Source organism: Thermobia domestica, chromosome 2 (genome assembly GCF_964235325.1).
Source record: "Thermobia domestica chromosome 2, izTheDome1.hap1.1, whole genome shotgun sequence".
NCBI classification, from domain to species: Eukaryota; Metazoa; Arthropoda; class Insecta; order Zygentoma; family Lepismatidae; genus Thermobia; species Thermobia domestica.
This window is the reverse complement of record NC_137455.1, coordinates 136,100,355-136,127,672: the sequence shown is the minus strand read 5'-3', so window position 1 is coordinate 136,127,672 and position 27,318 is coordinate 136,100,355. Positions and strand designations below refer to the sequence as shown.

The window sequence follows — 27,318 nt, the reverse complement described above, 5'->3', positions numbered from 1 at the left end:
TGATTTTCTTGCAATTTGTGAAATCATTAAGCAACGCGTAGTGCAAAACAAACTAAATAGTGTAACAGTAGCGCCACTTCTGATTTTACAGCGGGGGCATGATTGCTCATCAGCATAAGAGTTTCATGGTTTGAATTACTATAGGGTATATTAGTATACAATTTATTAAACAGCATGTCATCTTCAAACTTAGAGGGGCAATTGGCCTTGCCGTCCCTAAATGACGTCCCTGTTGTGTCATCACATAAGATGGAGATCTTTATTCTTATTTAATAATTTTATTGTTGTTTTAAAAGTCCAATGGACAAACATTTGTGTGTCTACAGAATAAAAGAACTAACTTATTTGAAGGCAGTGTTGCCACACTTGGTACAATTGTACCAAATTCAGCCCTTTTTGTCATTCATCGGCCTGTTGGTACCACGCTGGCATTTTCAGCCCGTTTTGTCAAAAAGTTGGTACAATTCTACGCAATTCAGCACCATTTAACAAATACTTGTCACATTTTCAAAAGTGTCAGTATTATGTGTATGTGTGCTGCACTAGTTAGAAATAATAGATATCATTGAGACTTAAAATTATTAATAATGTGTTGTGACGTCTTTCAGGAAAGGTTGTAGGACCCTGTACCGGTTTTAAACTTTTTTTTTAAATGTTAGTTTACTTACCTGATATTCTTTTTACAATCTATTATCTTCCTTCTGTCGTGGAATAAGCAAGAATAAGGTGCAATAATTTATATTTTAATATTTTATTATAGCATACTGTTTACCACGGACTCGGATGATTGATTTGTTCCTCGTTTTATACATTTTTTCATATATGGCCATAATAAAGTTTTGGTTTATTGGTCACTTAGAAGTAGAGGCGAGTTTGGTTTCCTTACAATACATACTAAAAATGATAACTATTTTCCCTTCTAATTTGCGGCCACTTTATAGTTCCTGCATGTGAGAAAAGTTTCATCTGCTTCCACGGTTATTTGGGATCGTCCGATTTGAATGCTATTAAAAAGTAATTTTTAAAAAGAGCACTTTTTTGATTTGGACTCTTGGAAGAGGGAAGTCTTCTATAACTTTACCTCTTTTAGTTTCGTGTTATAAAGTCATGTATTACACTGGTATAAAATAAAATTCAGCCCTTTTTGCTTGAATTTGGTACTATTTTTCAGCCCACTCCAGAGTTAGGACTGTGGCAACACTGTTTGAAGGTGATAATGTAGTTCATAATTGTTGTATTGCTTTATGCAATCAAATGAGTTTGCACTTCCTCATTCCCGAATGGAAATTACGCAGTTTAGTTGAATGGTATGCGTAGTGTATTGATCCACTTTTGAAACTAAGTAGTAGCTTAGCAGATTGGCATACGTTCGACAAACCGGGCTTACAACGTATTCTCTAAAATACAAAATAAAGAATATTCGGAAATCTTTACTACAGAACAATTAGACGAGCAGTTGAGAGAGAAATTTGAGTGCAGTTTAGAGAAGGGGTTCCGGAAAGAGAGTGAGGGCTGTAAGAACAATTGCTTACCTTATTCCAATTATGATATGACATTTTAACATTCGTAGGAGGAAGTTATGTTAATACTCAAATTCTTGCGACAAGAAAGACCGAAATAAAAGATCGAAGTCTGGATATTTATTTAAAGATGCTCTCTGGACCTGAGTTCGATGTGTGTTATTATTATTGTATATTTTCTTAATTAATGTATTTATACATGTTTCTGAGCATTACATGCATCTATGCTTTAAGCCTGTCATGTATGAAGGATGACATTTCTCTGTGAGTACACTATCCAGGAAAGGGAGGAAGGAAGGTAGCGGCTTGGGTCCTGTAGGTTAGGTATCATCCTTACATTTGCACGGCGTGAATGAGAAAACACTAGGAAAAATCTAGCCCAGGATGTCTTGTGTGAGAATGCTGTTACACATTTTCTTCTGAGTATCCTCACTGGGAATTGAACCCGAGACCATGTGCACCAAAAGCGAGAACGTTAATGACTACGCTACGTTGGACCACTCCCCTTTCTCGATCTAGAGCAGAGAGCAGCGTAGTATAGTGCCAGATACGGTGGATCAGGCATTTTTAGAATAAAGATATCCAATTCTGAAAGCACTATAACTGTAATGATTCTCGATATATTAGAAGTGAGGAAAATTAAGTTTCTTACGTCTAAAAAAATATTTCCTTAGATTTCCTTATGACCATATTCAAATATCTTTTATGATAACCTGGAAACGCTCTATCACTTAATGAAGCTTGATACATACATACATACATAGCCCTACATAAATACGTTCATATTAAAATATGAAATATAGAGCAACAACACGGTTTAATATTTAATCAATTCCAGAATAAAGGGTTTTAAATTAAGTGTCTGTTTTGAATTTTTGAAATATTTGCTGCTGTTGTAAAATGAATATAAACTTCAGCGGTATTCTAAAAATCCTTTCAATGGTATGTTGTTTTCAGGGCAAGAGAGATTCATTGATTATATAGAATATTCGGTTGTATATTAACATGAATATAATTAACCCTCAAAGCCATTACTTGTTTTTGGTACATGGAGACTAGGCATAAACTTATTTGTTCGTTCTTTGCTTCTTGTTTTAAAATGAAAAATGTCGGACTGAATTTTATTCCTGGTGCGGTTGGAAACCTATAGCACGCATTTTCCATTGCACAAAGATGATGGCTTTGTATAATTGAATTGTTATGATAGTACGTTTAAAAGCAGAGACAATACTCATATTACGCCAACAGTGGAAGTTTTTTTTTTTTTTTTTTACTATTTTTAAAATTTATTTAAAACAACATGAAAGTCATTCAGAATGGACATTCTTTACACACAGTTTTTTCATAAAAGCTTTGTTTTCTTTTTTTTCACACACATATTCGCTCTGATGCTTGTTTCGCAGTCACTCTACACAGAAACACAAAACACAAGCTTTTAGAAATAATATTAATAAAAAGTGCTTTTTTTTTTTTTTTTTTTTTTTTGAGAATGCAGGAAACTAAATTCAAATATACTGCTAACACATGTTTGTGTAAGTGAATTTATCAAAGAATATAAGCTGTACGGAGCTATATTATTCTCTATTGTTTTAAATTAAAGTTTTAATAATACAAACATTATTATTTGAATTTCACACGAATAGGTTGCGTTCATATATCAGAAATTAGTTCAAAAATTTCAGACTAGGGAACAACTTATAAATGTGAATGGACAAAAGAAAACAAATATAGTCACTACTAGGATAGTGAAAAAATGAAACAAAAGTTTTACGTCCCACGGCTATGCCAGCTAGGCTAAAGGAATTGGTGATGATGAGAAATTAATTAAATAAAGAAAGTAGAAAACTCATGCACATGGTGTTCGTCCACCACAAAGCTCACATGGCATGAGCTGGGATCAAACCAAGGACACCATACACCAGAGGTGTACCTTCTTTTACGGATACTGGATTTCATTCATGTAGCTACATATTTGACAAGTTGTTTCTATCACAAACTAGCTCGTGAAAAGAAAATCATAAGCACAATCCTTAATAATAATAATAATAACAATAATAATAATACATACATACATACATACATACCAAAGTCAGTATAAATATGCAAATATAAAGCCCTGTCTGACGACTCAAAAAAGTTATGGAAATTTCAGAAAGTTAACAGTAAGACCAATCATTACCTCAACTATAGCAATTGTCCCTGACACAACTTGAACAGAAAAACGCAAATAATCTCCTAAGAAATCTATAAAAAAATGTAATACTAGACAACTGTCATATGGTCAGAAAGTTCTTAGGACAAGAAGAACTCTTCAAATAATCTGCACTTGTCAGAGAAGGCCGTCAGATTACTAAGCTGAAACAGGTTTAAACGGAAATACGTTAATAATAATAATAATAATAATAATAATAATAATAATAATAATAATAATAATAATAATAATAATAATAATAATAATAATAATAATAATAATAATAAACTTTATTTTTACGTGCTGAGAACAGCTAAAATACAGCACTTTGTCTTATTCTACATTATTTTAGCAATGAATATATAGTATAGTGATAAGATTATGATTACATCTATAACATAAATTATTAATAATGAAAATACTAACAGTGTAGTGTACGTCAATTATTAAAACAAAGAAGTGTCAAAAATTAAAAGTAAAATAATAAAAACTACTAAGTTATATTTAAAATTCTAAAGTAAAGTCATATTTTAAGATATGTATTCATTATAGCTTTCTAAAATCCTACAGATTAAAATATGTTTTCTATTATGCGGTTGCAACAAAATTTTTGCCCTTGTACCATATGTTGGAACTTTAAAATCAACATTTTTAAAAATATAGTCTGAGGTATATTGGTTGTCAAGTAACTTTTCTACAAATACAAATTCAATCAATTTTCTCCTGTCAGCCAGTCGTTCCAAATTAAAATACGTTATCCAATATTCATACGTGCTAGAATAATAGTCAAGTCCTAACTTAAAACAAAGTATTCTAATAAAACACTTTTGCACTATCTCGAGTTTGTTTACGAGAGTTTTTGTTAGGCTGTTCCAAGTCACTGATGCATATTCTAGTTTCGACCTTACCAGTAATTTATATAAGAGTACATATGTATTTGATTGACAGAAAGCAGGCCATTGATTAAACAGGTAACCGATTACTTTTCTTGCTTCATTACATACATTTTGTATATGATCACCAAAGCGTAGTGACCTGTCAAATGTTACACCTAAATCCTTTATTATGTCAACTTTCTGTATTACAGTACCTTGTATTTCGTATTGACTTACATAGTATTGTGATTTGTTACTGTAGGTCATGCACTTAGTTTTCAGACAATTGATACTCATACCGTTATCCTTGCACCACATAATGATTCTATTTAAGTCATCTTGTAGCCTATCGTTGTCCTCAATATTATTTACTACACTAAAAAGCTTAATGTCATCAGCATAATAATAATAATAATAATAATAATAATAATAATAATAATAATAATAATAATAATAATAATAATAATAATAATAATAATAATAATAATAATAATAATAATTTTGAAGCTACGATAAAAGAATTAGTACGTATTTCAAGTAAGGCAAAACTAGTTTATAGGTCAGTTAAGAAATGTACATTTATGCAGCTCATACGCAAGAATATTAAACCAAAGCCTCTAGCAAAAGTTAATTGTTTAATTAGTTCATGGCAGCGTTTTCAACTGTAACCAGTTTTACAGATCATTTTTAGGTTCACGAAATACGTAGGTCGTTCAATATGTAAGTTTCCCTAAACTGTAAACTATTTATTTTTTAAGTTACATTTGCAAACTATAGATACGTACATGTTCAGGCGGGTCTTTTGTCACATCTCCACGTAATCCCTATTGAGATTAAGGCATTTGTTTCACCGTTGCACGAATTTGTCCAAATCCTTTGTAGAAAAAAAAGAAAAAAAAGAAGAAAATCAGAGTTCTGGCTATTTAGCACTTTAGTTATATTCCGCTTCACTTCTTCATCTGTTTCGAGACGTTCACCTTATAACACCGAGAAAAGATGTAAGTAACTCGGCGCTAAATTGAGGATATATGGAGAGTAGGGGCAGCCGTTCCAAACCTAATTCTTCAATGTTTTTCTTGTTTGCGTGCTGAGTGGGAGTGGGCGTTATCGTCAAGAAGAGATCAGGTCGTTTATGTCGAATGGCGTTTCCCTGAAGAAGAGTTCAGGTTCTACATAAGCGACCTGGTCTCCTGTCAACTGGTGATGAAGAAGTGAAGAGAAGAAAATGAAATGAAATTTTTGAGTTTTACGTCCCATGGTTATGCCGGCTAGGCTAAAGAAGACGGTGATGATGAATAACGAATGGAATGGTGGAATGAAGAAAGTGGGAGGAAACGGGAGAACCCCGAGAAAACCCACGCACACGGTGTTTGTCCACCACAAAGTTCACTTGGCGGGAGCAGGGTTTGAACCCAGGACGAATGTAAGAAGAGTGCTAAATGGCCAAAGCTCTGATTTTTCGCAAAGAGGTTGGACAAATTGGTGCAACGGTGAGGCAAATAATGTCTGAATCTCAATGGAGATTATGCAGAGTGGCGTGGAAGGAAATACCTACACATGTATGTATTATAGTTTACAAATATATCTTAAAGAAATAAATATTTTACAAGTTACTGAAACTTATAAATATATTAAAAGAGAAACGTAATTGTTTTTTCCTCCATTTCCTCCAAAATTACACATGAGATTTTGCATTTACATACATTATTTGTTTCAGATTGATAAAATGTATTAACTGCTATATGAATCATTTTTGGACAATTTTATTTATCGTTAATCGTTAATACTAATATTGTGGAATGCGTTAGAATCTTCCGTGCCTTATCCTTCTCTTATCTCGTTTGAAAACATTTTTGTTTAGCATATTATTATGTTGGTTCGTTAGAGATTAGCGTCCCTTCCCAGTACCGGGACTGTACGAGATATGGACCTACAGTTTATGGCGGGATACAAGCCATTGTAATGCGTTGAGATTCAAGGATCTCTCACCGGGAATGTATATGTTAATACCAGTGCCTATTTTTAAATGACGCGTAGTATTAATTGACATTTCTTTCATTTCATACTCCTATTAATAACAGATAATACTGTAATATTAGTTTATGTTTTAGTTATATAGATTGCTATCAAGCATATTGCATAATGAAACATCTATATAAGCTATTATATTTTGTATAATCTCTACCTTGGAAATAGAGGGTGTTCCATAAAGAACTCTACTTTTGAGCGCATAATAATATACAAATGTATTGATGAAATTAGCAATTTACGTAAGTGATTACATAATTACATATTTTTGCAGTGTATGCTGCCTGTGATTATGTATGAAATTTGATATCATTCAAATGCTCTTCACGACTCTGCAGACACACGCTCGTTCTTTCAACGAATTTTTCCATAACTTTTCAATCCAGCATCTCTAGTACTGAAATTATATGCTGCATCTCGCCCTTGAGCTCTGGAAGTGATCGAGGTTTTTCTTGTGTAAGCTCAAGATTTCAAATACCCCCCACAGAAAGAAATCACATGGTGTCAAATCAGAAGATTTCAGTTGACAATTCACTTCATCTTTGCGAGAAATCACACGACCAGAGAACCTATATCATAACAACTCCGCATAGGTCCTACCCGTTACACAAAACAGATCAAGATCAAGCGCTGTTCAGCGCTCCGTGACTAGTAACCACAAATAGTTAACAATAATAATAAAAGACAACAGATAAAAATCATGTAACGTTCACAGGTGCCAACTTTCTCCAACAGAAATGGGGAGCATTTCAAAAGTAACGTTCTGTATGAGTCTAGCTGTAGTTTCTTTTTCATTATACAGAAGGCAATTAAGAATATTGCATAATGAAACATTCATATACAGGATGTTTCAAAATAACACCGGCAACGCTTGGGAGCTGATTCCTGAAACCAAGATAAGACAAATAGTGTAGAACAACCTGGGTACACAAATGCTTCCTTCCGAAGTTATAGGCTGCCGACAACACGTAAAAATGAACTTTAAAGGTCCAAAGCACCAAAACTATGGGACATACCACAGTCGGGTCAAAACTACACTTAGGAACTAATATGTGCCCTATCCAAATACCCATGTGCAGAATCCTGTGGTACTTCGGCAACAATTTTTATTGAGGGAGTTGGTGAGTATAGTATTGTATGCCATTAGAAAAACTACCGCTATAAAAATTGTATGAGTACCGGCAGAATTTTGAAACATGTATTTTTTTGGATAGTGCTAATATTAGTTCCTAAGTGAAGTCTCGACCCAACTACGGTAGGTCCCATAGTTTTGGAGCTATGGACCTTTGAATTTCATTTATTCGTGTTTTGGATAGCCTATAACTCCGAAAGGAAGACTTTGTGCATCGAAGTTGGTATATACTTTTTGTCTTATCTTGGAATCAGGAATCACCTCCTAAACATTATTGCTGTTGTTTTGAAACACCCTGTATAAGCTATTGTACTTTGTATAATCTCTAGTATAGAAATAGTATGTGCTGTACTGTTAGGAGTGTCTGTGAGACAATTGACAGTATTTGTGTCACCGTAAGAAGAAGAAAAAGAACAATAGATACAATTTACAGCAGCAGCAGCAACAACAACAACAAAACTCTCAATTATGGTATTGGCTAGGAACAACATATTTTTTAGAGGCATAAAACAGGTTTACTAGATTTCCTCGAGAACTACGCATGCGAATTTAAACTTAAACATACCATTTTCTTCAACTCGAAATGATTTATCGATTAATATACAAGTGCGTTGCCTACCTTTGGAAAGTGTTACAGTTAAACCAAACTTAAAATTTTAGAATTAATTATAATTTTAGACAATATCTTATTAACCATCTTATGTAGGGGGTCTTCTTGAATTCATATTCAAGAGCTTGATAATAGTACACTGCAGTATAAGTTTCACGTTAATATACAGCGTGGTTGTCCTATAGTATCAATTTTTAAGATTACATTTTTTTAAAATAAAATTCTTCAATTTTCTCGGAAACGGTGCATAAGCTTGAAACTCACCCGAGTTAAGCACGATGAAATCTATTGATTGGTATATCCGTTGTGTTTTAACCTAAAATAACTATGCAAGATGTAAATTATACCATCTATTAATTTTATAATCTATACAAAGAATACTTATGGCTCCGCGGATCTTAATTTGAGAATCACTGGTTTATGATAAGTATTGAAGAAGGAAATATTTTGTTCCAATGTTTTCTTTTTTTTAAGAAACACACAGAAACTGGAGAAAGAAAACATACATTTAAGATCTGTTAAAAATCTTTCATTTTCACATGATTATGTCATTTAGGTTAAGAGAGACGGATGATTAAGGGCAGTGAATGGTGATAGTAGAAACAGTGGAATGAGAATGTGGGAGAAGACGGAAGTACGCCAAGAAAACCTACGGACACAACGTTGTCCAGCACAAACTTACTTGGCCAGGAATCGAACCAGATACCTCGCGCTCCAGAGGTAAGAGCTCTGCCACTGAAACACCGTGTGTTCCAAGATCTGTTAAATTTAACAACTGTTTGTTCTCTGGTGTGATGCAGAATATGATTTAAAACCAATTTTCATAATGAAGAGCAGCGTTTTCAAATGCATCAACAAAAGGAGAAAATATATTCTAGTCCTAGTAATATCATTGGTAGAAAATATAAATCAAGAAAAAAATATGATAATATGTGTCTGTATTATTAAATGTTTCTGCACATGCATACTGTGTACCGCAACAAAATACCTCGAATAGGTTATTTAGCTATAACTGTTTTATGCAGTTATGGCGTCTAACTGTTACACTTACAAAACAAAGTGTTCCTAGACGGACACGAAATAAGGTGTACATTGCTGTAAACAATCGACAATGTTCTGAGTTGGTACGGTACTATAACGGATTCTTACCTCTATTGAAATAATAACGTCATTCCACGGAACCTTCCCGAAGCAAACAACACTGCACGGCGTGGCGGTCTCAGCGCTGTCTCCCGGGGTAATTCGTCAAATCGGACTTGTCCAAGCCCGTAGCACATATTGGAGGCGCATTCTGGCGGATTTCGTCGGACACGTCCCAGCACTGAATACTTGGCGTATTTAGCTACACTGGCGTAAATACCTGCAGATACCTTACAACAGATCTTTCCCCATTATTTTATACAACACTTCTTACAGATGGAATTCAGTTCCGAGAATTTGAGTGCATCTTAAGGGAAAATTTCGTTTGAAATGTCTATATACATTACAAATAGCTAATTGCCCTTGTGCCTTCATAGTAACACTTTTAATGTTGTGGTGGATTTCTGAACGCATTATAAGTGATATGATACTCATTTCCATTCTACGCAGTCTAGTAATTTAAAGTCAATCTCTCATCAATATTTTTGAGTGCCATACAAGTAATTATTATGATATGAAATCTTTCAGTTTTACATCCCATGGTTATGATGTGTAGGTTAAAGGATACGACCAGGATGAGAGTGCACGAAATGGTGCATTTAAAAAATGGAAGAAAATGGAAATAACCTGAGAAAGCCCACTCACGATGTTTATCCACTACAAAGCCCCTTTGGCAGGATCTGGGATCGAACCACGGACCCTTCTAACGTTTAATCTAGCAAATAATTTGTGACAGTGAAAGAATGATACTGGGAATTTTAATAATATTCTTACTATGTACAGAAATCTAACATATCCCTTTTATGATTATTCGGCACCTTAATTTTGATTTTGTCAAATTCCCCGATTTGAAACATAGTTACACTTAAAAATTGAATTGAATTGAGTCAATAGGCAAACATACATGTAATATAGTCTGCAGAACGAGTAATAAATCAAATAAAATACAATAAACTTTCATAATACTACAAATGCACTTCCAATGGCGATATTTGTTTTCCTTCCTACTTGGAAATATACATACTTCTACTATTCATTAAAGAAAAATTTCTATATTCAAAATGATTTCGCCATCAAATTTAATAGTTTAGCAATTGATGGTAATTCCCATTGTTTGAAAACGACAAATCACTCGAAATTATTAGTATTTATTAAATGATGTCTTGAAGTAAAATATTTACAGTAGAACAACAGTCAGAAATAGCTACACGGTCACTGAAAATTGAAATTCTATCCCCTATATTCATTCAAAATACACTAACAAAATAGCGATCGTCGGGGAAGAGAGGTGTTTCTCTACCTTAAAGAAAATAGACCTCCTTCGGAACACCTTTGATTTACAACCGTTGCTTCTGCAGACCACGATTCACTTCTGGCCTTTTGCAAATTTTCTGTTTGATTCTAATGTGCTATTTGTGCAGTAGCCCATGTTCTATCCCGATGAATTTCTTCCCAGGTCAGTGGGTACTCGAATACTTTCCTTGTTGCTCTTGACTAACGTAGAAGTGTCACTAGCTTATTTATCCTCCAGTCTTGCTAAATACATAAGCTAAAGCAACAACCATTACGGAATAATGAATTGAGTGAGAAGAAAATTCTAAAATACACGAGGTCATTTAAAGTACTCGTGTTTTCCGAAAGCTCACAAGTGGTATTATGGTGCTATGCTTGTCTTCCTTGGTAAAACAAAAATGCTCAAATCATGGATATTTCGAGCAGTTTTTAGAAGCAATGTTAAAATATGACAGGAATGCGTAGCTCAATGTTACCATACATGATTTAATGTGAGGTACTGTCTTGTTAAAGTGCTCTCCAGTGTTTGTAAGAAACCAATATAATATTAAACTTGCAGTATTAAGCGAATGTGATATTATGATATTTTTATGTCTATAAACACTTTTCTTAAACTTGCAAAAGTAATGAACAAGTGCAAAATATAGTATTTTAGTGGTAATATAACTGGAGTTGACGAAGAATGTTGTGCATATCGTGGAAAAGGAATGAATACGTACTAAAGGAAATTAATGAAGGACGACAGATCATGAAGATAATAGAAAAAAAGAAACAGCATGCTTGGTCATCTTATTCGGCACTCCGATTGAATCGCCGTACTGATAGAGGTAAAGGGAGAAGGAAAACTAGGAAGACAAAGACCAAGGATAGAATATCTAGATGCTGTTACGAAGAAGAGACCTTGTCAAAGTATAAAACAGCTCTCCCAAGGAAAAGAAAAGTTTAAAATTTTCATGTTGCCCATCAACCTACGGTTGAGGTCAGAAAGAAGATGAAGAATAGAAAGTAATATACAGTGTGTCTCAAAAGTCCCCTATGATGTTTTCAATCTAAAGTGAAGGAATTTTTTTTAAATCAAACGAGCCGTTTCGGTTGTACAATCTTTATACGGCCAATATTAAATGAAAATACAACGTTGACATTTACCTGGACCTACCACATAAATGAATGAAGTTACTGTTTGAAACGGAGGCTGGCCATCGACACGTTAGCATCAAAGACAGTAACTTTATTCATTCACTTATGTTGTGGGTCCAGGTAAATGGCAACGTTGTATTTTTATTTAACATTGGGCACATAAAGAGTGTACAGCCCAAACCGCTCGTCCGATTTGAAAAATTTCTTCATTTTAGATTGAAAACACCATGTTTGTAGATGGTTTACCCTCTTACATTTTGTTGTAACTCTGATAATAATAAAGTTACTTTATGTCAGCGAAATTTGGAGACATCTTGCATATTGAATTTATCAGTATAGTAATAAAGTAGGGAAACAATTTGATTACTCTGGAAATTTAAAATAAGCAAAATTTCCGGAGGTGCTACTGCTAAACTATCTATTACATCGTTTGTCCCAGTTTCCGTTTAAATTTGGTAGTTCTATCTCTGTATTTAAAGATCTGTTAAAATGTCCTTTGCAATTGCCCCTCATATAAAGTTAGCATTAATTCAAGATTTCAGGGCCCTAGATGGCGTTCTCTTTAATGAAATAATTTATTTAATAATAGACCAATAGTAAATGCATACAATGATCTAAGATCAATACGAAACAAGCAATAAATAATATACAATAAAATGTTCTTTATTGCACGTATACTAATTATTGCCTGTTTCTTGTTGCTCGATTTAGGCAGACAGATTTAGACTCATTAGTTTAGACATAGACTAAACAAAAACGGATTTAAAAAATAGCATGCATATCGTATCTTCTATATAGTGCTCTTTGAGTGGATCTGCGAGAAATATTCGTAAGGGAATTACTGCAAATAAACCGATTTTATTATTTCTTATATAACAAAGGTTCTAACATTTTTATGAGGAAATTTCAATATCTATTCGTTTGAGATAATCTAAGAAATAGCTTAAAGTAACTGAAATTTTACTAGCGTAAAAAGTTCAACGTTTTTAATTTGAACGACGAAAACCATTTCAGTAAAAACTCTCATTTGAGGAAATACTTCTAAGGATGACATTCGAAATATTATAACATAATTTATCAAACATTTAGTGAAATTTATGGACTTAGACAAATTTCTTCGAGAAAATTACAATTTAATAGTTTTATCAAGCGAATGTGAAATAAATGTGAAAGATGATAGCAAGGCTACTAAACATCTTTAAGAAAATGACTTAAAATACACGAACACACACAAAAAAAAAAGTAGTTTCAAAGTATATGAAGGGGAAATTACGTTCAAGAAATTGTGCAAGTGAGCATTCAGGAAGCAAATTACGTCATTAAAATAAAACAATGGAATAACGAAATCCTCAAATTGAGGCGAGATAACAGGCTAACGTAAAATGACACACTTTTCACACAGGAAATAATATTCACCTTATTGGTACTAATTTTTGATAATCTTGTTGATAAAAACAATTTCACCGATTTCAGTAATTTTAATTAGATTTTGTACGTTGTAGGAAAAAAATATATATATATACGCAGAGATACAACAGCGCCGCTCATCGTTTATTATAGAAAACAATACCTTTCAGGGACAAAATGCACATGAGAGATATTTTTTGTTCGTTTTCTTGCCCACAGGCGGCTCTATCTCGTTGCAAAAATGACATTTATGGAAATAATGGTATGCACAAGCAGCAATTTCAGCTCTAAATTTATGTCCAGATCTCAGTTTTGTGACTGACTTTTATGTTTATGTTACATCAGAGTTTATGTCACATGAAACCCCGGGTAGAAAACGAGTTTTAAAATGAGATTGGGTCTTTCTTTGATCCGTGCGCATTGGAAGGTAACTAGCATGAATAATAGCGGTTCCTCTGTTAGTTACCTTGTGAGTTCCACTTCATGTCGATTCATTGTGGATCATTTCCCCCCCCCCTTCTGGTTCCCTCGAATTCACCTACCACTTCTTTCCTTATTACTCTTTTGTGAGAATTCCCCCATTGTGTCATACTTGCATTTAATACTTTTTGTTGTTTTTAACTTGTATGAATATTGTGTGTTTATATGTGTAACTGTGTATGGTTATATTATAAAATATACTAAGTTGGTATCAATAGTTTGTTTTTAAAAAATGATAATCTTTCATATTAAGAACATCTATTATTGCCTCTTTCAAAATACATCATACGCATATGTATATCGATTTTGGGGTTGAATGAGAAAACGGAAACCGTTCTGGGGCTATAAGACTGAAAATAATTCCTGGGCTATGTTTGTGTTCATTTTCTCATTTTTTCATTAGTTATTACTTTTAAAGATTAGAAGCCCTTGTGGTAAGTAATTTTCCATAGAATATGGGCAGTTGAAGGACATTGACAATGGAAAAGTCTAGCGTTTTTAAACTCGTTTCTGCCTTCGAAAAAGGTACTTCACACGAAAATTACACTTTTTTAAACCACTCATTGTACTAAAAACATTTTTTGTACTTTGTATTTCCATTATCCTCGTGTATACAATTCCAATTTATATCAGGGGCGCGGTGGCTCAGTGGTAGAGCGTTCACCTCTGGTGCTTGGGGTCCCGGGTTCGAGCCCAGCCCCCGCCAAGTGGGCTTTTGTGGTGGACAAACACCGTGTGCGTGGGTTTTCTTGGGATTCTCCCGTTTCCTCCCACTTTCTTCATTCCACCATTTCATTCATTACTCATCATCACCGTCTCCTTTAGCCTAACCGGCATAACCGTGGGACGTGAAACTCAAAGTTTTCATTTCATTTTTTCCAATTTATATCAATATTCTATTTTAATATTCTATAGTAAAATACCGTACTATTGTAATTTTTAAATGAAAATTTCCACTTTTCAAATTTAGTTTTCATCTAAAACTAATATGATATCTAACTAATAATGAGCTTCTTGATTCTGAAAAAAAAAAAAAAACGATCGTCGTTAATTGATTTAGCAGTTTCTTAATATAGGTAAGTATACACACTGTACCTGCTTAACGTTTAACAGATTGACATATAAATTCAAATTAGCATTCAACAGGTTTGTGCTATGTATACGTTTATTTTATCCCAATTCTTAATTTATATAGCAATTCGTGACTTTTCTTACGCAAAAGGATCATCTAAGTTCAAACTTCAAAATCTGATGACGCATAACTCACAAATCGTAGGTCTACGCAGGGAATAATTTGATATGCATTCTAAACAGGTCAAATTCTACCTTTATGCCACGTTTGGTCAGGATGAGTTCTGGAAATCACGTACACATCTTTGATCATTGTTTTTCTTTTTTTTAAAAAAAAGACAGAGAAATCAAATGAAGAACGAGAAATTGAATATGCAAAATAATACAATAAATGTAAAGTGTTGAACTGATAACAGTTATTGTGTAAATGATAATCTCTGTTATGGTTCACTTCCTCTGCTATTCGTAGTAAAATATGATATAATTAGAGCCTGGTTAACGTTTGACGAGGAGCTAAGCTATTGAAGGTAATCTGGCCTTTTTATGTCCACATATCCTTTGTTAACTGGCATTTTAGGAAGCAGGTTAACAGGAGCGCCATTATTTACATCATAGAAGCTATTGTTTGTGTATGTAGTCTTATTTTATTTATGTTTTAAATTTGTTTTTGAAAACGTACATCCAGTTTTCTTCCTTTCAAGTTTTTGAGGCCCTCAAAAGAGTGGGGCCATAAGTTATAGCTTGTTTAGCTTACGTAAATCCAGCACTAGATATAATAGCTATATTTTCCGTGTTCAATTTAACTGGTTCATAATAAGAACACGATAAAGTTAATTTTGCTTATGTTTTGTTGTACCAAATATTTGCAGCAATTCTTCCATAGAGAGTTTAATCAGGTAAGCAATAGGAATATATTTTTAAAAAGCTTTTTTAACGGTACATAATGAGTATACGTTAAATACAGTTAATTTTGGGGTCGAAAAACAATTATAGTAGATATATATATATATATATATATATATATATACTATAATGCACGAGATTTATTCAAAAGTTATATATATATATATATATATATATATATATATATATATATATATATATATATATATATAGTACTTTTGAATAAACTTCATGCATTTTTATATCAATTTCTAACAGATGTTTCACGTGTTATCCTTCATCGTATCGTTCACAGAGAAGAAAAGGTTTTAACGGGAAGGGGGGGGGGGTCTATTTTCTTTTCCTCGAAACCTTAACACTGGATTTTCTGCCTCTATCGCGTCGTAGAGCTTATCTTATAGTTCCGCCTAGTGAGCATCAGAGGAAACACAAGTGTTCATTCGTTCATTGCTCAGCGCCATCTCCCTGCGGGGAGATTGTACGAGGCAGGAAAACACTCCTTTGAGAGTGGGAAACAGACTTCTCTGTCACACGGGGCAGACACACAAAGACAGCGGAACAAAAACCAAAACATTCTTTGTAAAAACGGTTGATTCTCTCTGTGAATTTACGTTTGTTCCTCCTTAACCCCTTTCATATGTTGGATGAAACTGGAATTAAACGGGATATTTATGTACCTACGAAACCAAATCTTCTGTCAAACCTTAAAAAAAGTTCAGAATGCCAGAATAATGCCCGTTAGAAAGTATGGAGGTACTTAATCTAAATGAAAGCTTTAGTTGAACAATTTTTGTAATGCTTAATGGTAATGAATTAGAATTCTTCTTGAAAGCAAAATGTGTGTCATATGAGAAGCTCGATAGTGGCGGCCGCCAGAAAACAAAGAACTGTTACTTGACTTCTATTGTCAATCACCATAAAGTCCTCTTGAGCCTCCCGTGTTGCAGACGGAGTTGCCGGATTGCGGACTCCGCTTCCCCTTCTCGCTCTTTCTCCAGTTGAGATTATGACACATACGTTGGTAACATTATTCACAATGTAAATATACTATTCCAGCAAATTCAAGAATTTTGACTGTGCATCTTAGAAGTAGGGCTACATATAGCAACTAAATTATTTACCTGTTTACTTTTCCAGTGGAAATACTAAACCCGTCTTCAACACTACTTTCACTATCCTCTATATCAGTTAATATTTCGTCATTGTCTGAATATGAGTATTGTAAATTTATTATTATGGGTTTCAAAAATCGTGAACACACAAAATAATTCTTCGAGCTTGATTTTGTAGCACTTTTTTTTTTTAAAAAAAAAAGAGAACTCCGCACTTGTACTCGGTTTGCTTAAAGACATTGACAACTATAATTTTGGAGAACAAACGAACAACCACGAAAGAAAGCAACCCAGACACTGATGAATTCTGTTTATGCTATAAGAGAAGTTACATTCCTACACAACTAGCTTCTTTGTTTCCTTATAAGTTTTCATAGCAAATAACACTCTTGGGCTAGATGTAGGTGTCACAAAAGCAATCCGTCTGATTCCTAAGCAACTCGCTTTGCTCGAGTTTGTTTTGGGTTACAATAATTTATGACACCGTTCAGACGCCTGATGTTTTGAATGTCAGACGCCTGATGTTGTTCACCACAAACTTACTTGATTGGGGACCGAACCAGAGACTCTACGCACCAAAGTTAAAAACGCTACCACATAACTATCACGTTCCCTTCGTTTGATAGAGAAAGAGTGTATAACGTATTATATTGACTGCTTCGTTCTATTTATTTCTGATTTTTCCATATGCTCCACAGAGTTCGTTAGTGGTTATATGGCTAACGTGTGCGTCTTTGGCGAGAGAGATTCGGGTCAACTACCATCGTGAATTCATGTGGTTCGGACCCCATGTTAAAGCTGAGGGTTATCTTCTCATATATACTTGGTGCTGAAAGGGGCGTTTAACTTTAAATGAACAAACAATCCATTTACCTTACAACTCATAACATAAGATGTTAATTATAGTAAAGAAATATCTAATTAAAATATCAATAACTTCCTCCTTTACCCCTTTTCAACGTTAACACTTCTTTTCATCTTCTTTCCTAGAGGAATATTCTATGCGATAATTATATATAGGCCTAACTGTGAACTTAAGTGAAAATATAATAATTTTCTACATTTTGGAGTAAAACTCAGCCATGATTTGATTTATAGTTAAACATATCTATTTTATTGAATTAAGAAAAATAAAAACAAGAAAGGAAAATTACACTGTTGAGATATTCAGAAAAGTCTAGCTGCACATCCTCTTTAAAAGACATCGTACTCATGAAAGAATTTTTTTTTTTTAATTCTTAGGTTGCTGCTGCTAAATGGTTGATGTAATAAAAGCTTATTATTACATTTTTAGGGTGTCTAAAAATTTAGTATTTATTTTCAGTGTTTATTTGTTCAACGTTGAATCCTATGACGTCCTGAAATTCGAGACCACACTAACAGGACGAAAATTTTCAGACATTTATAATACACAATGTTGGTACTCAAATTGATGGTGTTGCAGAGCAAATAATTTTATGGATATTCGCAGCTACATAGCAGCACCTTAAACCAACCTATAGATACACAAGAAAATTAACTTAGAGAGTTATATAGTGATCGCATGGTGTTGTGAGGCTTGCCCAGATCTACCCATTTCAGCATTCAATAGAGCGCAGAGTGTGTCCGAGTCCTCAACCCCCATCCATGAAATTTTGCCAGTGTTGTCTCTCGCGCTATACGGAGAACGTCTCCTGAGGGTACAGTGTTATCAAATTGTCGTTAAGTTTCGGTTTGTTATTAGTATTGTTTTATATTTTGCTATATTATTGTTACCGTTTAATTCGAATTCTTATTAGTGTTCGTGTGATAGGTCTGTAAGTACTGTTTATTTGTCACTCGTTCGCAGTGACTTCTAAATGTGGCAACACTATTGATATACTTCTGTTGTTTCACGTATTCTAAAGTGTGTGTTCGAAAGATATCTGCACGAATCGTGCCGAATTCTTCCGATGCATCCCACGTGAGGGGAAGCAGTTTTGTGATTGATATAGAGCCCAGGCTTTACGAATCCTAGTGGTCACTATAGTAACAACTAACATAAAGCTCCGAATTACGTAGTCATAGTATTACTTCGAAGATTTGTCACACATCTCATTTAAAGAATCAGTGTATTAATATACACATTAAGTATATATTCATATTAAAACGATGAAATAATGTATTACAACTAGAGGCCGCGGTGGCTCAGTGGTAGAGTATTCACTTCTGTTGTATGTGTGTGTGTGTGGCCCTGGTTCGATCCCAGCTCTCTGCAAGTGGCTTTGGCGGGTAAAACGCCCTATGCGTGGGTTTTCTCGAGGTTCTCTCATTTCCTTCCATTTTATTTATTCCACCATTTTCATTCATTTCTCATCATCACCGTCTCCTTAAGCCTAGCCGGCATTGCCATGGGACGTAAAACTTAAACACTTCATTTCATTTTCATTTTCATGACAACTAACCTTCAGAATCACGTACCGTATTTATAATCATAATATACGCAGATGCTATAACGTTTTCAGAAGATTATTGTAAACAAATGGTATTATCCTCATTGAATGGCAGAATGATAGACTGAGTGATCAATGCTTAGGTCAAACAGCTTACGCTGGAAATTTGAAATTTGGACAGTACCAAGGATTTGTGACGTAATATAGCATTAGGGAAGAATGATTTTAAGTTCAACCTGGGAAGAGAGATGGAGATTGCAATGGGGATTGTTATAAGATGTCCATATCTCAGAATCTTTTAAGGTTAGACACATGAAATTCGGTAGTTAGACTTGTAATTTAAAATAATTAAATCCGTATTTCAGCGAATTTAGATATTTGATCTAGAATGGAATAAACAAGGTGTTGACGATTTACAAAGATGTGCATATCAGGTGTTCGAATTTCACTTCGAGACTTCGAGTTCAGACAAATTTTATGTGAAAGATGCAGAACGAAGAAAGTAAAATAATTTCCGCATTTGGTAGTCATTAATATAATAATCAAAATATTGAAGATACAGGCAAAAGAAAAACACGTTGTGTAAACAAAATTAATTTCTCCTAGAAAATCAATGAATCAAAATTTACATTATATAATTAGATTTAATATACTAGAATGTTAATAACGAATCATTTAATATTATTATTCAAAGCAAGAGAAAATTACTTTGTACTTACCTACTAATTGTACGCTAAATATCGTGAGGAGACTCGTCCACACTAGTGACATCTTCAGGGAAGTCTGCAGTATTTTCTTTCGGCTTGGCGTTCATACGTCACACCTTGGCGAGATCCACAGTATCACGCCAATGGCTGAAATACAAGAACAAAAATTGTGAAATTAATTAAATTATTAATTAACAGAAAATAAATAAATATTATTTTCTCATTGAGCTGTATTTCAAACAAATAGTTTCCTTATTGCTCTTTCTTTCTATTTTTGTTTTCTTGTTTGTAGTTTCTCTTAGTTATTTTTAACACTAATTTCATTACAGCATACAATACATTATACAGTATTTTGTATTATAACGTGAAAGGTAAATATCGTATATTATATATACAGGGTGAGTCAAAAGTCCTTGTACACCTTTATAATTTGAAACCGGAGGGAAACAAGTGAAAAGTGATTGTAGTAACGGATACTGATATTGGGTGAGGTGCAGCAACGTTTGGGGTGTATATCGATTATGTCCGCCATCTTGGATTCAAGGGAAGGTATCAAGTATCATATTAAATGAAACTAGCTCGAGCTCACAAATGCAGTGGTGTAATTGTTTTCTTGTCAATGTTGGAGGGTTCAGGATTTTGAGAAGAGCCACAGGTGGAAAATGACATTGAAACTGAGTAATTTCTCTTTGTTGGAGGTGACCTAAAATGAGTGACACTGACAGAATCTCTCTTTGTTGCCATTTATCTAAAATGGGTATGACACAGGCACAGAAGGTGGAAATCTACTGTATATTCCTTGTTACTAGAACTTAATAACTATCTTTTGTAATCAACGTGACAAGAGTCGGAAAATTTCGTTAACTGAAAAGATATTAAACTCAGTATAATCGTTGTTTCTTTCCTACAAAAATGATTTCCGGTGTTGTCAGTTGTAGACAGCAAAACAGAAAGACAGATTCCATGAATTTGCATATGTTTGAACTATAAAAGTAGAGTCCACAAGCAAACTTGCAAACACGTTCTAAGAATCCAGAAACCAAAAGCAAGTGTTAATTAAAGCTAGACATCATTCAAACCCAGAAGATTTTAACAATACAGTAAAGTCTTTTAAGAATCATAGATGTATATTATATATGTGAGTATATTATGTAATATTTCATTCATTGGTTGTTGCCGCTACAGGAAAACAAATCAGTGGCGCAAGAAGTAAGAATTAGTGTATCCAAACTATAACCAACAACTCTTTTAGTTTTACTTATACAAGGATTCTGTTATAAGTTATGCTCTCCAATCATGGAAGATTTTGAGTACAAAATAAATTCTGAAAGCTATACATCAATAAATACGAACTTTTATTTCTTTTACCGTTAACTTTCTTTGAACATGCCTCTCAAACCTCTTTGTCAAAATTTGACCTTCTTTGACCAACTCTTTTCTTCGACATATAAAATAATCTTAACATTTTCTGATTCTTATTAAGACGATTTTGACCTTTTACTTTTACCAAATGTTGTATGTGACTTCGAAAAGCTAAGTCTCTTCCCCCAAATCTAGGACTGTCTTTCCAGTGTTACCGTTTCTGATTTTCGCTCATTTTAGAAAGATTTGTCGCATTTGATCTTTGATCTTAAGAACATTTGGCACTTGGTTTTAAGTTATATGAATCAAATAACTACGGCTCGTATCAACATGCCAGTGGAAACAGTGCCCACGCTTGGATAACTTCTAATTGCCTTTTTTGTTTATCTAATTTGAGGACCCGCAATCTAGTGAAACTACTGCTAAAAGTATCAGTTCATGGAACCACGAGAAAAAGATCGTAAATTTCGGATATAAATTTCCCGATAATATTGATATTGAAAACTAGTTAATTATTTTTCAAAATACATGTATTCTATAACAATTAAATATAATTTCTATAGAGTTTATAGTTCTTCTTCAATGCAGATTTAATAACCAAAAAAATAAGTAATTAGGAAACAATAACCTACAAGAAGTTAACATTAGAGTTCAATTACCGGTATATTTCAAATAATCAATTTTAAATAAATGCTCACATGCACATAGTTATACCTAATCATATTTTTTAAAGTACCCTTAAACTGTATGTCTACCGTAAAGTTGATACTTTGTGTATAGATATAAGTTCTACTGCTTAAGAGGAAAAGCCTGGTATATCGAACTATCAACGACTTCTACAGTTGATTCTTCTGATACTTTCCTTAGTTAAACGGACTATCTGTTATTTTTATTATCTTTTATACTATCTTTATTTTTATATGTTTATGTAGCCAATGATAGTTCATGACTTTTTTTAAAATACTTTCTTACATTTAATAGTAACGATTTTGCATTTGTAAAGGGTGTTAATATTTTAGTTATTTTAGTAAGTGTAAATTCTTTGAATAAATAAAATGGCTTCTGTAAGTGATGAAATCGTTGAAGCTTCCTCCTTCACTTCTGGGGCGATATTCTGTTGTATTAGTGGTTCAGTAACCGACGCCAATCTGTTCCTTTACATAAGAAATCGAGAGTTTATTAAGAGAAAGTGTTTATATGTGATCAAGTAATTGTTGTAGTGTGGTCTATGGAAGAAATTTATTCATTATAATCAATAATGTCTAAGATATAAGCGTTTTTTTTATATAGGAACTTCGATTCTCGTGACTCCATAGATGGATATGTTTGATATTACTTGCATTTGGTTTCATGTCCTCAAATTAAGTTTTGAAAGCGTAATTAAAAATTAATCCAAGTGCAGGCACTTTGACCATTTTAGTAAAAGATCGTTAGCTGGAAGGTCAATATAACCGAAACCTCTATTATAATAACTAACAATATTCGTTAGAAATTAAAGCTTATATTTGTTTCGACTTTTATCATTTGTTGAATGTTGTCTTAGGTATCCACTCATCCCAATTAAATTTTGCCATTTTCTTAAACGGGCCATCAATGACAACCAACCTAATTTTAATAACAATTTCTCAAGCCGCTCACCATAAATATATTTGCACTGATCACGCCAAATAAGGTATTATTAAATGCACAGAAAATTTGAACACAGAAAATTTGTTATCTACCGAGACACTCAAACCATGACGAAGAAGTATTTTTTATAGTCTATTTTAATGCAAACAAATGCATTTCGTCTCATATTGTGAAACTATGGAGATCCAACACTGTAATCAGCATCAATAGTTCTACCTGTTTCAGTTTCAAAGGAGAAATAGGAGTAAAAATGAAACATATACTTGTGACTCTGAATCTATATTTAAAGATAACACTTCTCGGTATCTCTTATCTTCCTTTGCTCGGGGGATTGTCAACAGACAGATGGATGAGATGGATGCATAGTTACTGTTTAAAACTTACCATATTTCTGCATACAATGGTTTGGAAGTGTAAACTACTATAGGGATTCTCTTCTTTCCCAAATAAATATTTATTCTCACACCATGACATAAAATAGTTAAGAAAAATATCATAGTTTATATTGATAGAGACTCTGTCCAGAATTGCTGATTTTACCACGATTCAATGAATGAGTACAACATACTCAGGTTTTATCCAGATGAAATATTGTATTGCGTTATATGATGAGAATATGACCTTGAAATGTCGTTTTCGTTCCACTACTTCGTTTTTATATCCAGTTATTAAATCATCAGCTGGTTAATTCATTTCAGACTGTGTGAATTGTAAGCCTATGTACAGTATAATCCATGAAAATAAATAAGTGACGTTTGTTAGTTATAAATTTAACATATTCCTTTATAGTTGTGGTAGTTCTGTACATGCAATGAAAAGAAGACATATGGGTGTACTCGCATACACATAATACGTTCCCTCTGGCAGAGACAAATATACTAATGATCTACACATAGTCATCTTCCTGTTATTTGACGTGCAGGGTTCAACATGGCGGACGGCAGTATTTCACATCAGAGACATCATTGCTTGCAACACGTATCGCAGCAACTTTTCACACAACGGCCACGCCGACAGTTTTATAGGGACAGAGGCATAGCTGTAAAACCTAATTAGAAAATTTTCCAACAGCGTTTTCATATACACTAGGACGTCAAGATGGGAGAGGGATACAAGAGGAGCTGCTATAATATAGTTCACGTTAATTTCAAGAAGAATTAACACTGGCCACTAATTCAACATTCCTTGGCGAAATGCCATGGTTGAGTCTTCTTGCTCCTCATATTCACTCATTCACTTACGATCTAACACTCTTTAGAACATAAGATTCTTCAACATCTTCCATACATGTACTACCAAGTTTCAAACGATTTGCCATCGTGATACTGTTTAACAAACCATGGAATAGAGTAATGACATCCAGTCGTACATTCATTAATTAAAGTCACCTCAATTAAATGGAAAAGGGGAAAGTCACCTACGTGTCTTCCTTTAATCCAGAAAATACCTAACATAGTATATCCATACTTTCCTGATATACAGTATTTTTAAAGTCAAGTTCTTAGATATGTAATATTTAGGTGTTTTCAATTCCTTGCTTCACGTTGAACCCTTCACCAACGCTAATTGAAGAGTATAGCATGTAGATATAGCATGTTTCTAAAGTGTATATACATGTTTCTGAACAGCCTGGTATAAAGATAACAATCCTTTTTAATGATGTTTTAGCAGGGCGAAGCTAACTCATAATGACGAATGTAAAGAGTATGTTAAACGAAACCTAGACGTTGTTTCTTGATCAATAAAGTAGCCAAGCCTGACCCATTAGACATTTTTTTCATACGATTAATTTAAAACCGAAGTTATGATTAACAGATAAGACTGTGTTCGATCTAAAAAAAATATATTCACACCTATTTATGATTTAAGTAGTAATAATAAGTTTTTGACTCCTCTTTATGGGTCTACTTACTCCTGCAAGTTTTACGTAATTTTTACGGCTAGAGATGCTTTGCTAACTTTGATAGGTAACAATCATTGAAAAGGACAGTTTATAATTTATTATTTTTGAACCAGGAGTGAATATTCACAGAGGCAGAGACATAAAGGTCGATAGAACAGATTGCTCATTAATTTATAAGAGCATATAGTTGTATTACTATAATGTATAACATATGTAATAAATTATATTATATATATTGGGTGGTCCTTATTTTTCAACTTCCGAGTTTTCTTGAGCCTCTCCCCCTAAGATAGTTCCATATCAGACCAAAGCAACCCAGGAAAAAATCATCTCAATTGTATAACATTAAACAGTGCCCCAAGCGACCTCAAATTTCGAATGTATTTACGGTATACAATATGGGGCAAAAATACATAATGTGTTTGGAACAGTTAGAGCGTGTGACACTATGTCTCGGCTAAAGGTAATGGAGATAGAACCAGATATGTTACTGTATACTACCATTATGACAGTCATTGAATTCGAAAATTAAAAAAAGGACCAATATATATATATACCAGGCGATAAACCTGGGTGTAGAAATATTTCTTTTCAGCCCTATGAACAACCGGATTTTTGGCAAAGAAATTCTAAAACAGCTATAACTCGAGAACAAAATGTCGGATCGAAGTCGGGTGAAATAGAATCTTGATTTGAAGATTCCATTAACGCACAATTGGATGTGGATCAGGAACGGTGCAAGGGAGACCTCCGAAAGAACTGGAGAACTGATGGGGCATTTTATCGAAAGTTGAGGTAGGAAAATATACAGCGATCAAGTACCATATTTCAAGAAATAAAATTCATAATAGATCGTTCAAGTCAGAAGAACACTGGAAGAATTCGAAAGGATGAGAGAGATTCACAAATTTAATTGATCTACTTTTTCTCGATTATTGCGAAAAAGTTTGTGGAATAAGAATGTTGGAGAAAAGAGGAAAATCTCAAAAAACTCGTGGACACGATTTTGTCAACCAAGTTCTTTCATGATCTGGGATCGAACGAGAGACCCTTACACCAGAAGTGAGCTCGCACCAGAAGATGGGATAAATCATGTACAAAAAGTGCTGCCGCTCAAAATGTGTAATTCATAGAGTTTTCTTTGTTTCCGGTTTTCTAGGTCAGTTATTCTCAATTGTCGAGTTGCGTTCCCGCAGGGGTCTCGAAGAGATGGTCAGTGGGTCGCTGTTAAATTGAACTTAATACATATTATTATTTTGTTATTATTTGGAAGAAAGAATGGACCGTATGGGCTTGGCAAAAGGAGGATCTTAGTGTGCAAGAGGCATACAACTATAGTTCTAGGCATGGTGGAAAGACTACAAGGTGGATGCAATGCAGTGCTACATTCTTGTCGCTTTGGCGCATGACGTCATCTTGGTCTCAGACGTGGCCAGCGAGAGTCAGATGAACTTTTAACAAGCGCTTGCTCGCTGGTATCTTACACGCAAACTTCTCTTCTATTTATAGTGATCTTTTAAATTTTAGTAAAAATTTTAGTACAAACAATAATTATATAAACGTAATGTAATCAATGCTTTAGCTAAGTGAATTCAAAGGAAGATATTTACAATAGCAAAAGAAACAGCAATATCAGTTCATATTAAACACCTTTGAAGCTTGAACAAGCCAATATTACTCACTACATTTTCTGCTTTTTTCTTTCTTTTCTTTTTTACACATCTGAAGTAATACACTCTAGTATGTATAGGCCTGAATAATCTATAACGCAGTGTGTCGCTAATGCATTTCATTATTATATATAAATGTATGCTCAAGTATATTTTTGTAACACATTGATCGGTTTTGATTTACTATTATTATTATTTTGCTTGAAAGAGAATTCTTTACTGATGACCCCATATAAATTTTGAGAAATCTCAAGGGAGAATTCATGGTTTCCGTAAACAGAAATGCACGTACGTATATTTTCCTTATGCTTGAACAGTTTTTTTTAAGACGTTGCTCTCATTTAGTTTCGTCAGAATCTCAGGGGAGGTTAAAAACTTTATTGAGCAGGGACGCACGTATTTAATATTTTAAACATCGTTTTTATTTTTGATTTATAAAAAAGTCAACTTATTTGAAATCGCTGATCGCTTATTTATAGAATTTGTATCTGGGCAAAAGGTTTGGTGAAACTGACAGTTCTCTGAATATTAGTGTCAAAATTTACGCCATAACAAACTGTATTATTAAACATTTGTACGAAATAAAACGTTACATATACTATAGTGTTCTAAAAATATATAGAAATAAATATGTATATACAAAGCACCTCAAACAAAGAAATTGCAACATGACTATTTCAAGCAAGAAACAAAGTACTAGGGGTAGGTGAAGACGATGTAGGGGTGTTACAGCTAGA

At 33.6% G+C, this 27,318-nt stretch overlaps 1 protein-coding gene across 2 annotated transcripts in view; it reads right to left on the bottom strand.

The window, feature by feature from the left end:
• LOC145675686 (lachesin-like) overlaps positions 1 to 27,318 on the bottom strand; it is a 1,025,328-nt gene that overhangs the window by 408,955 nt on the left and 589,055 nt on the right. For both annotated transcript variants that reach the window (XM_081746292.1, XM_081746281.1), the window contains exon 2: positions 20,030 to 20,164. In XM_081746292.1, the coding sequence (XP_081602418.1) occupies positions 20,030 to 20,081 (52 nt within the window). In that variant the 5' untranslated portion in view covers positions 20,082 to 20,164. The remainder of the gene's footprint in view (positions 1 to 20,029; positions 20,165 to 27,318) is intronic.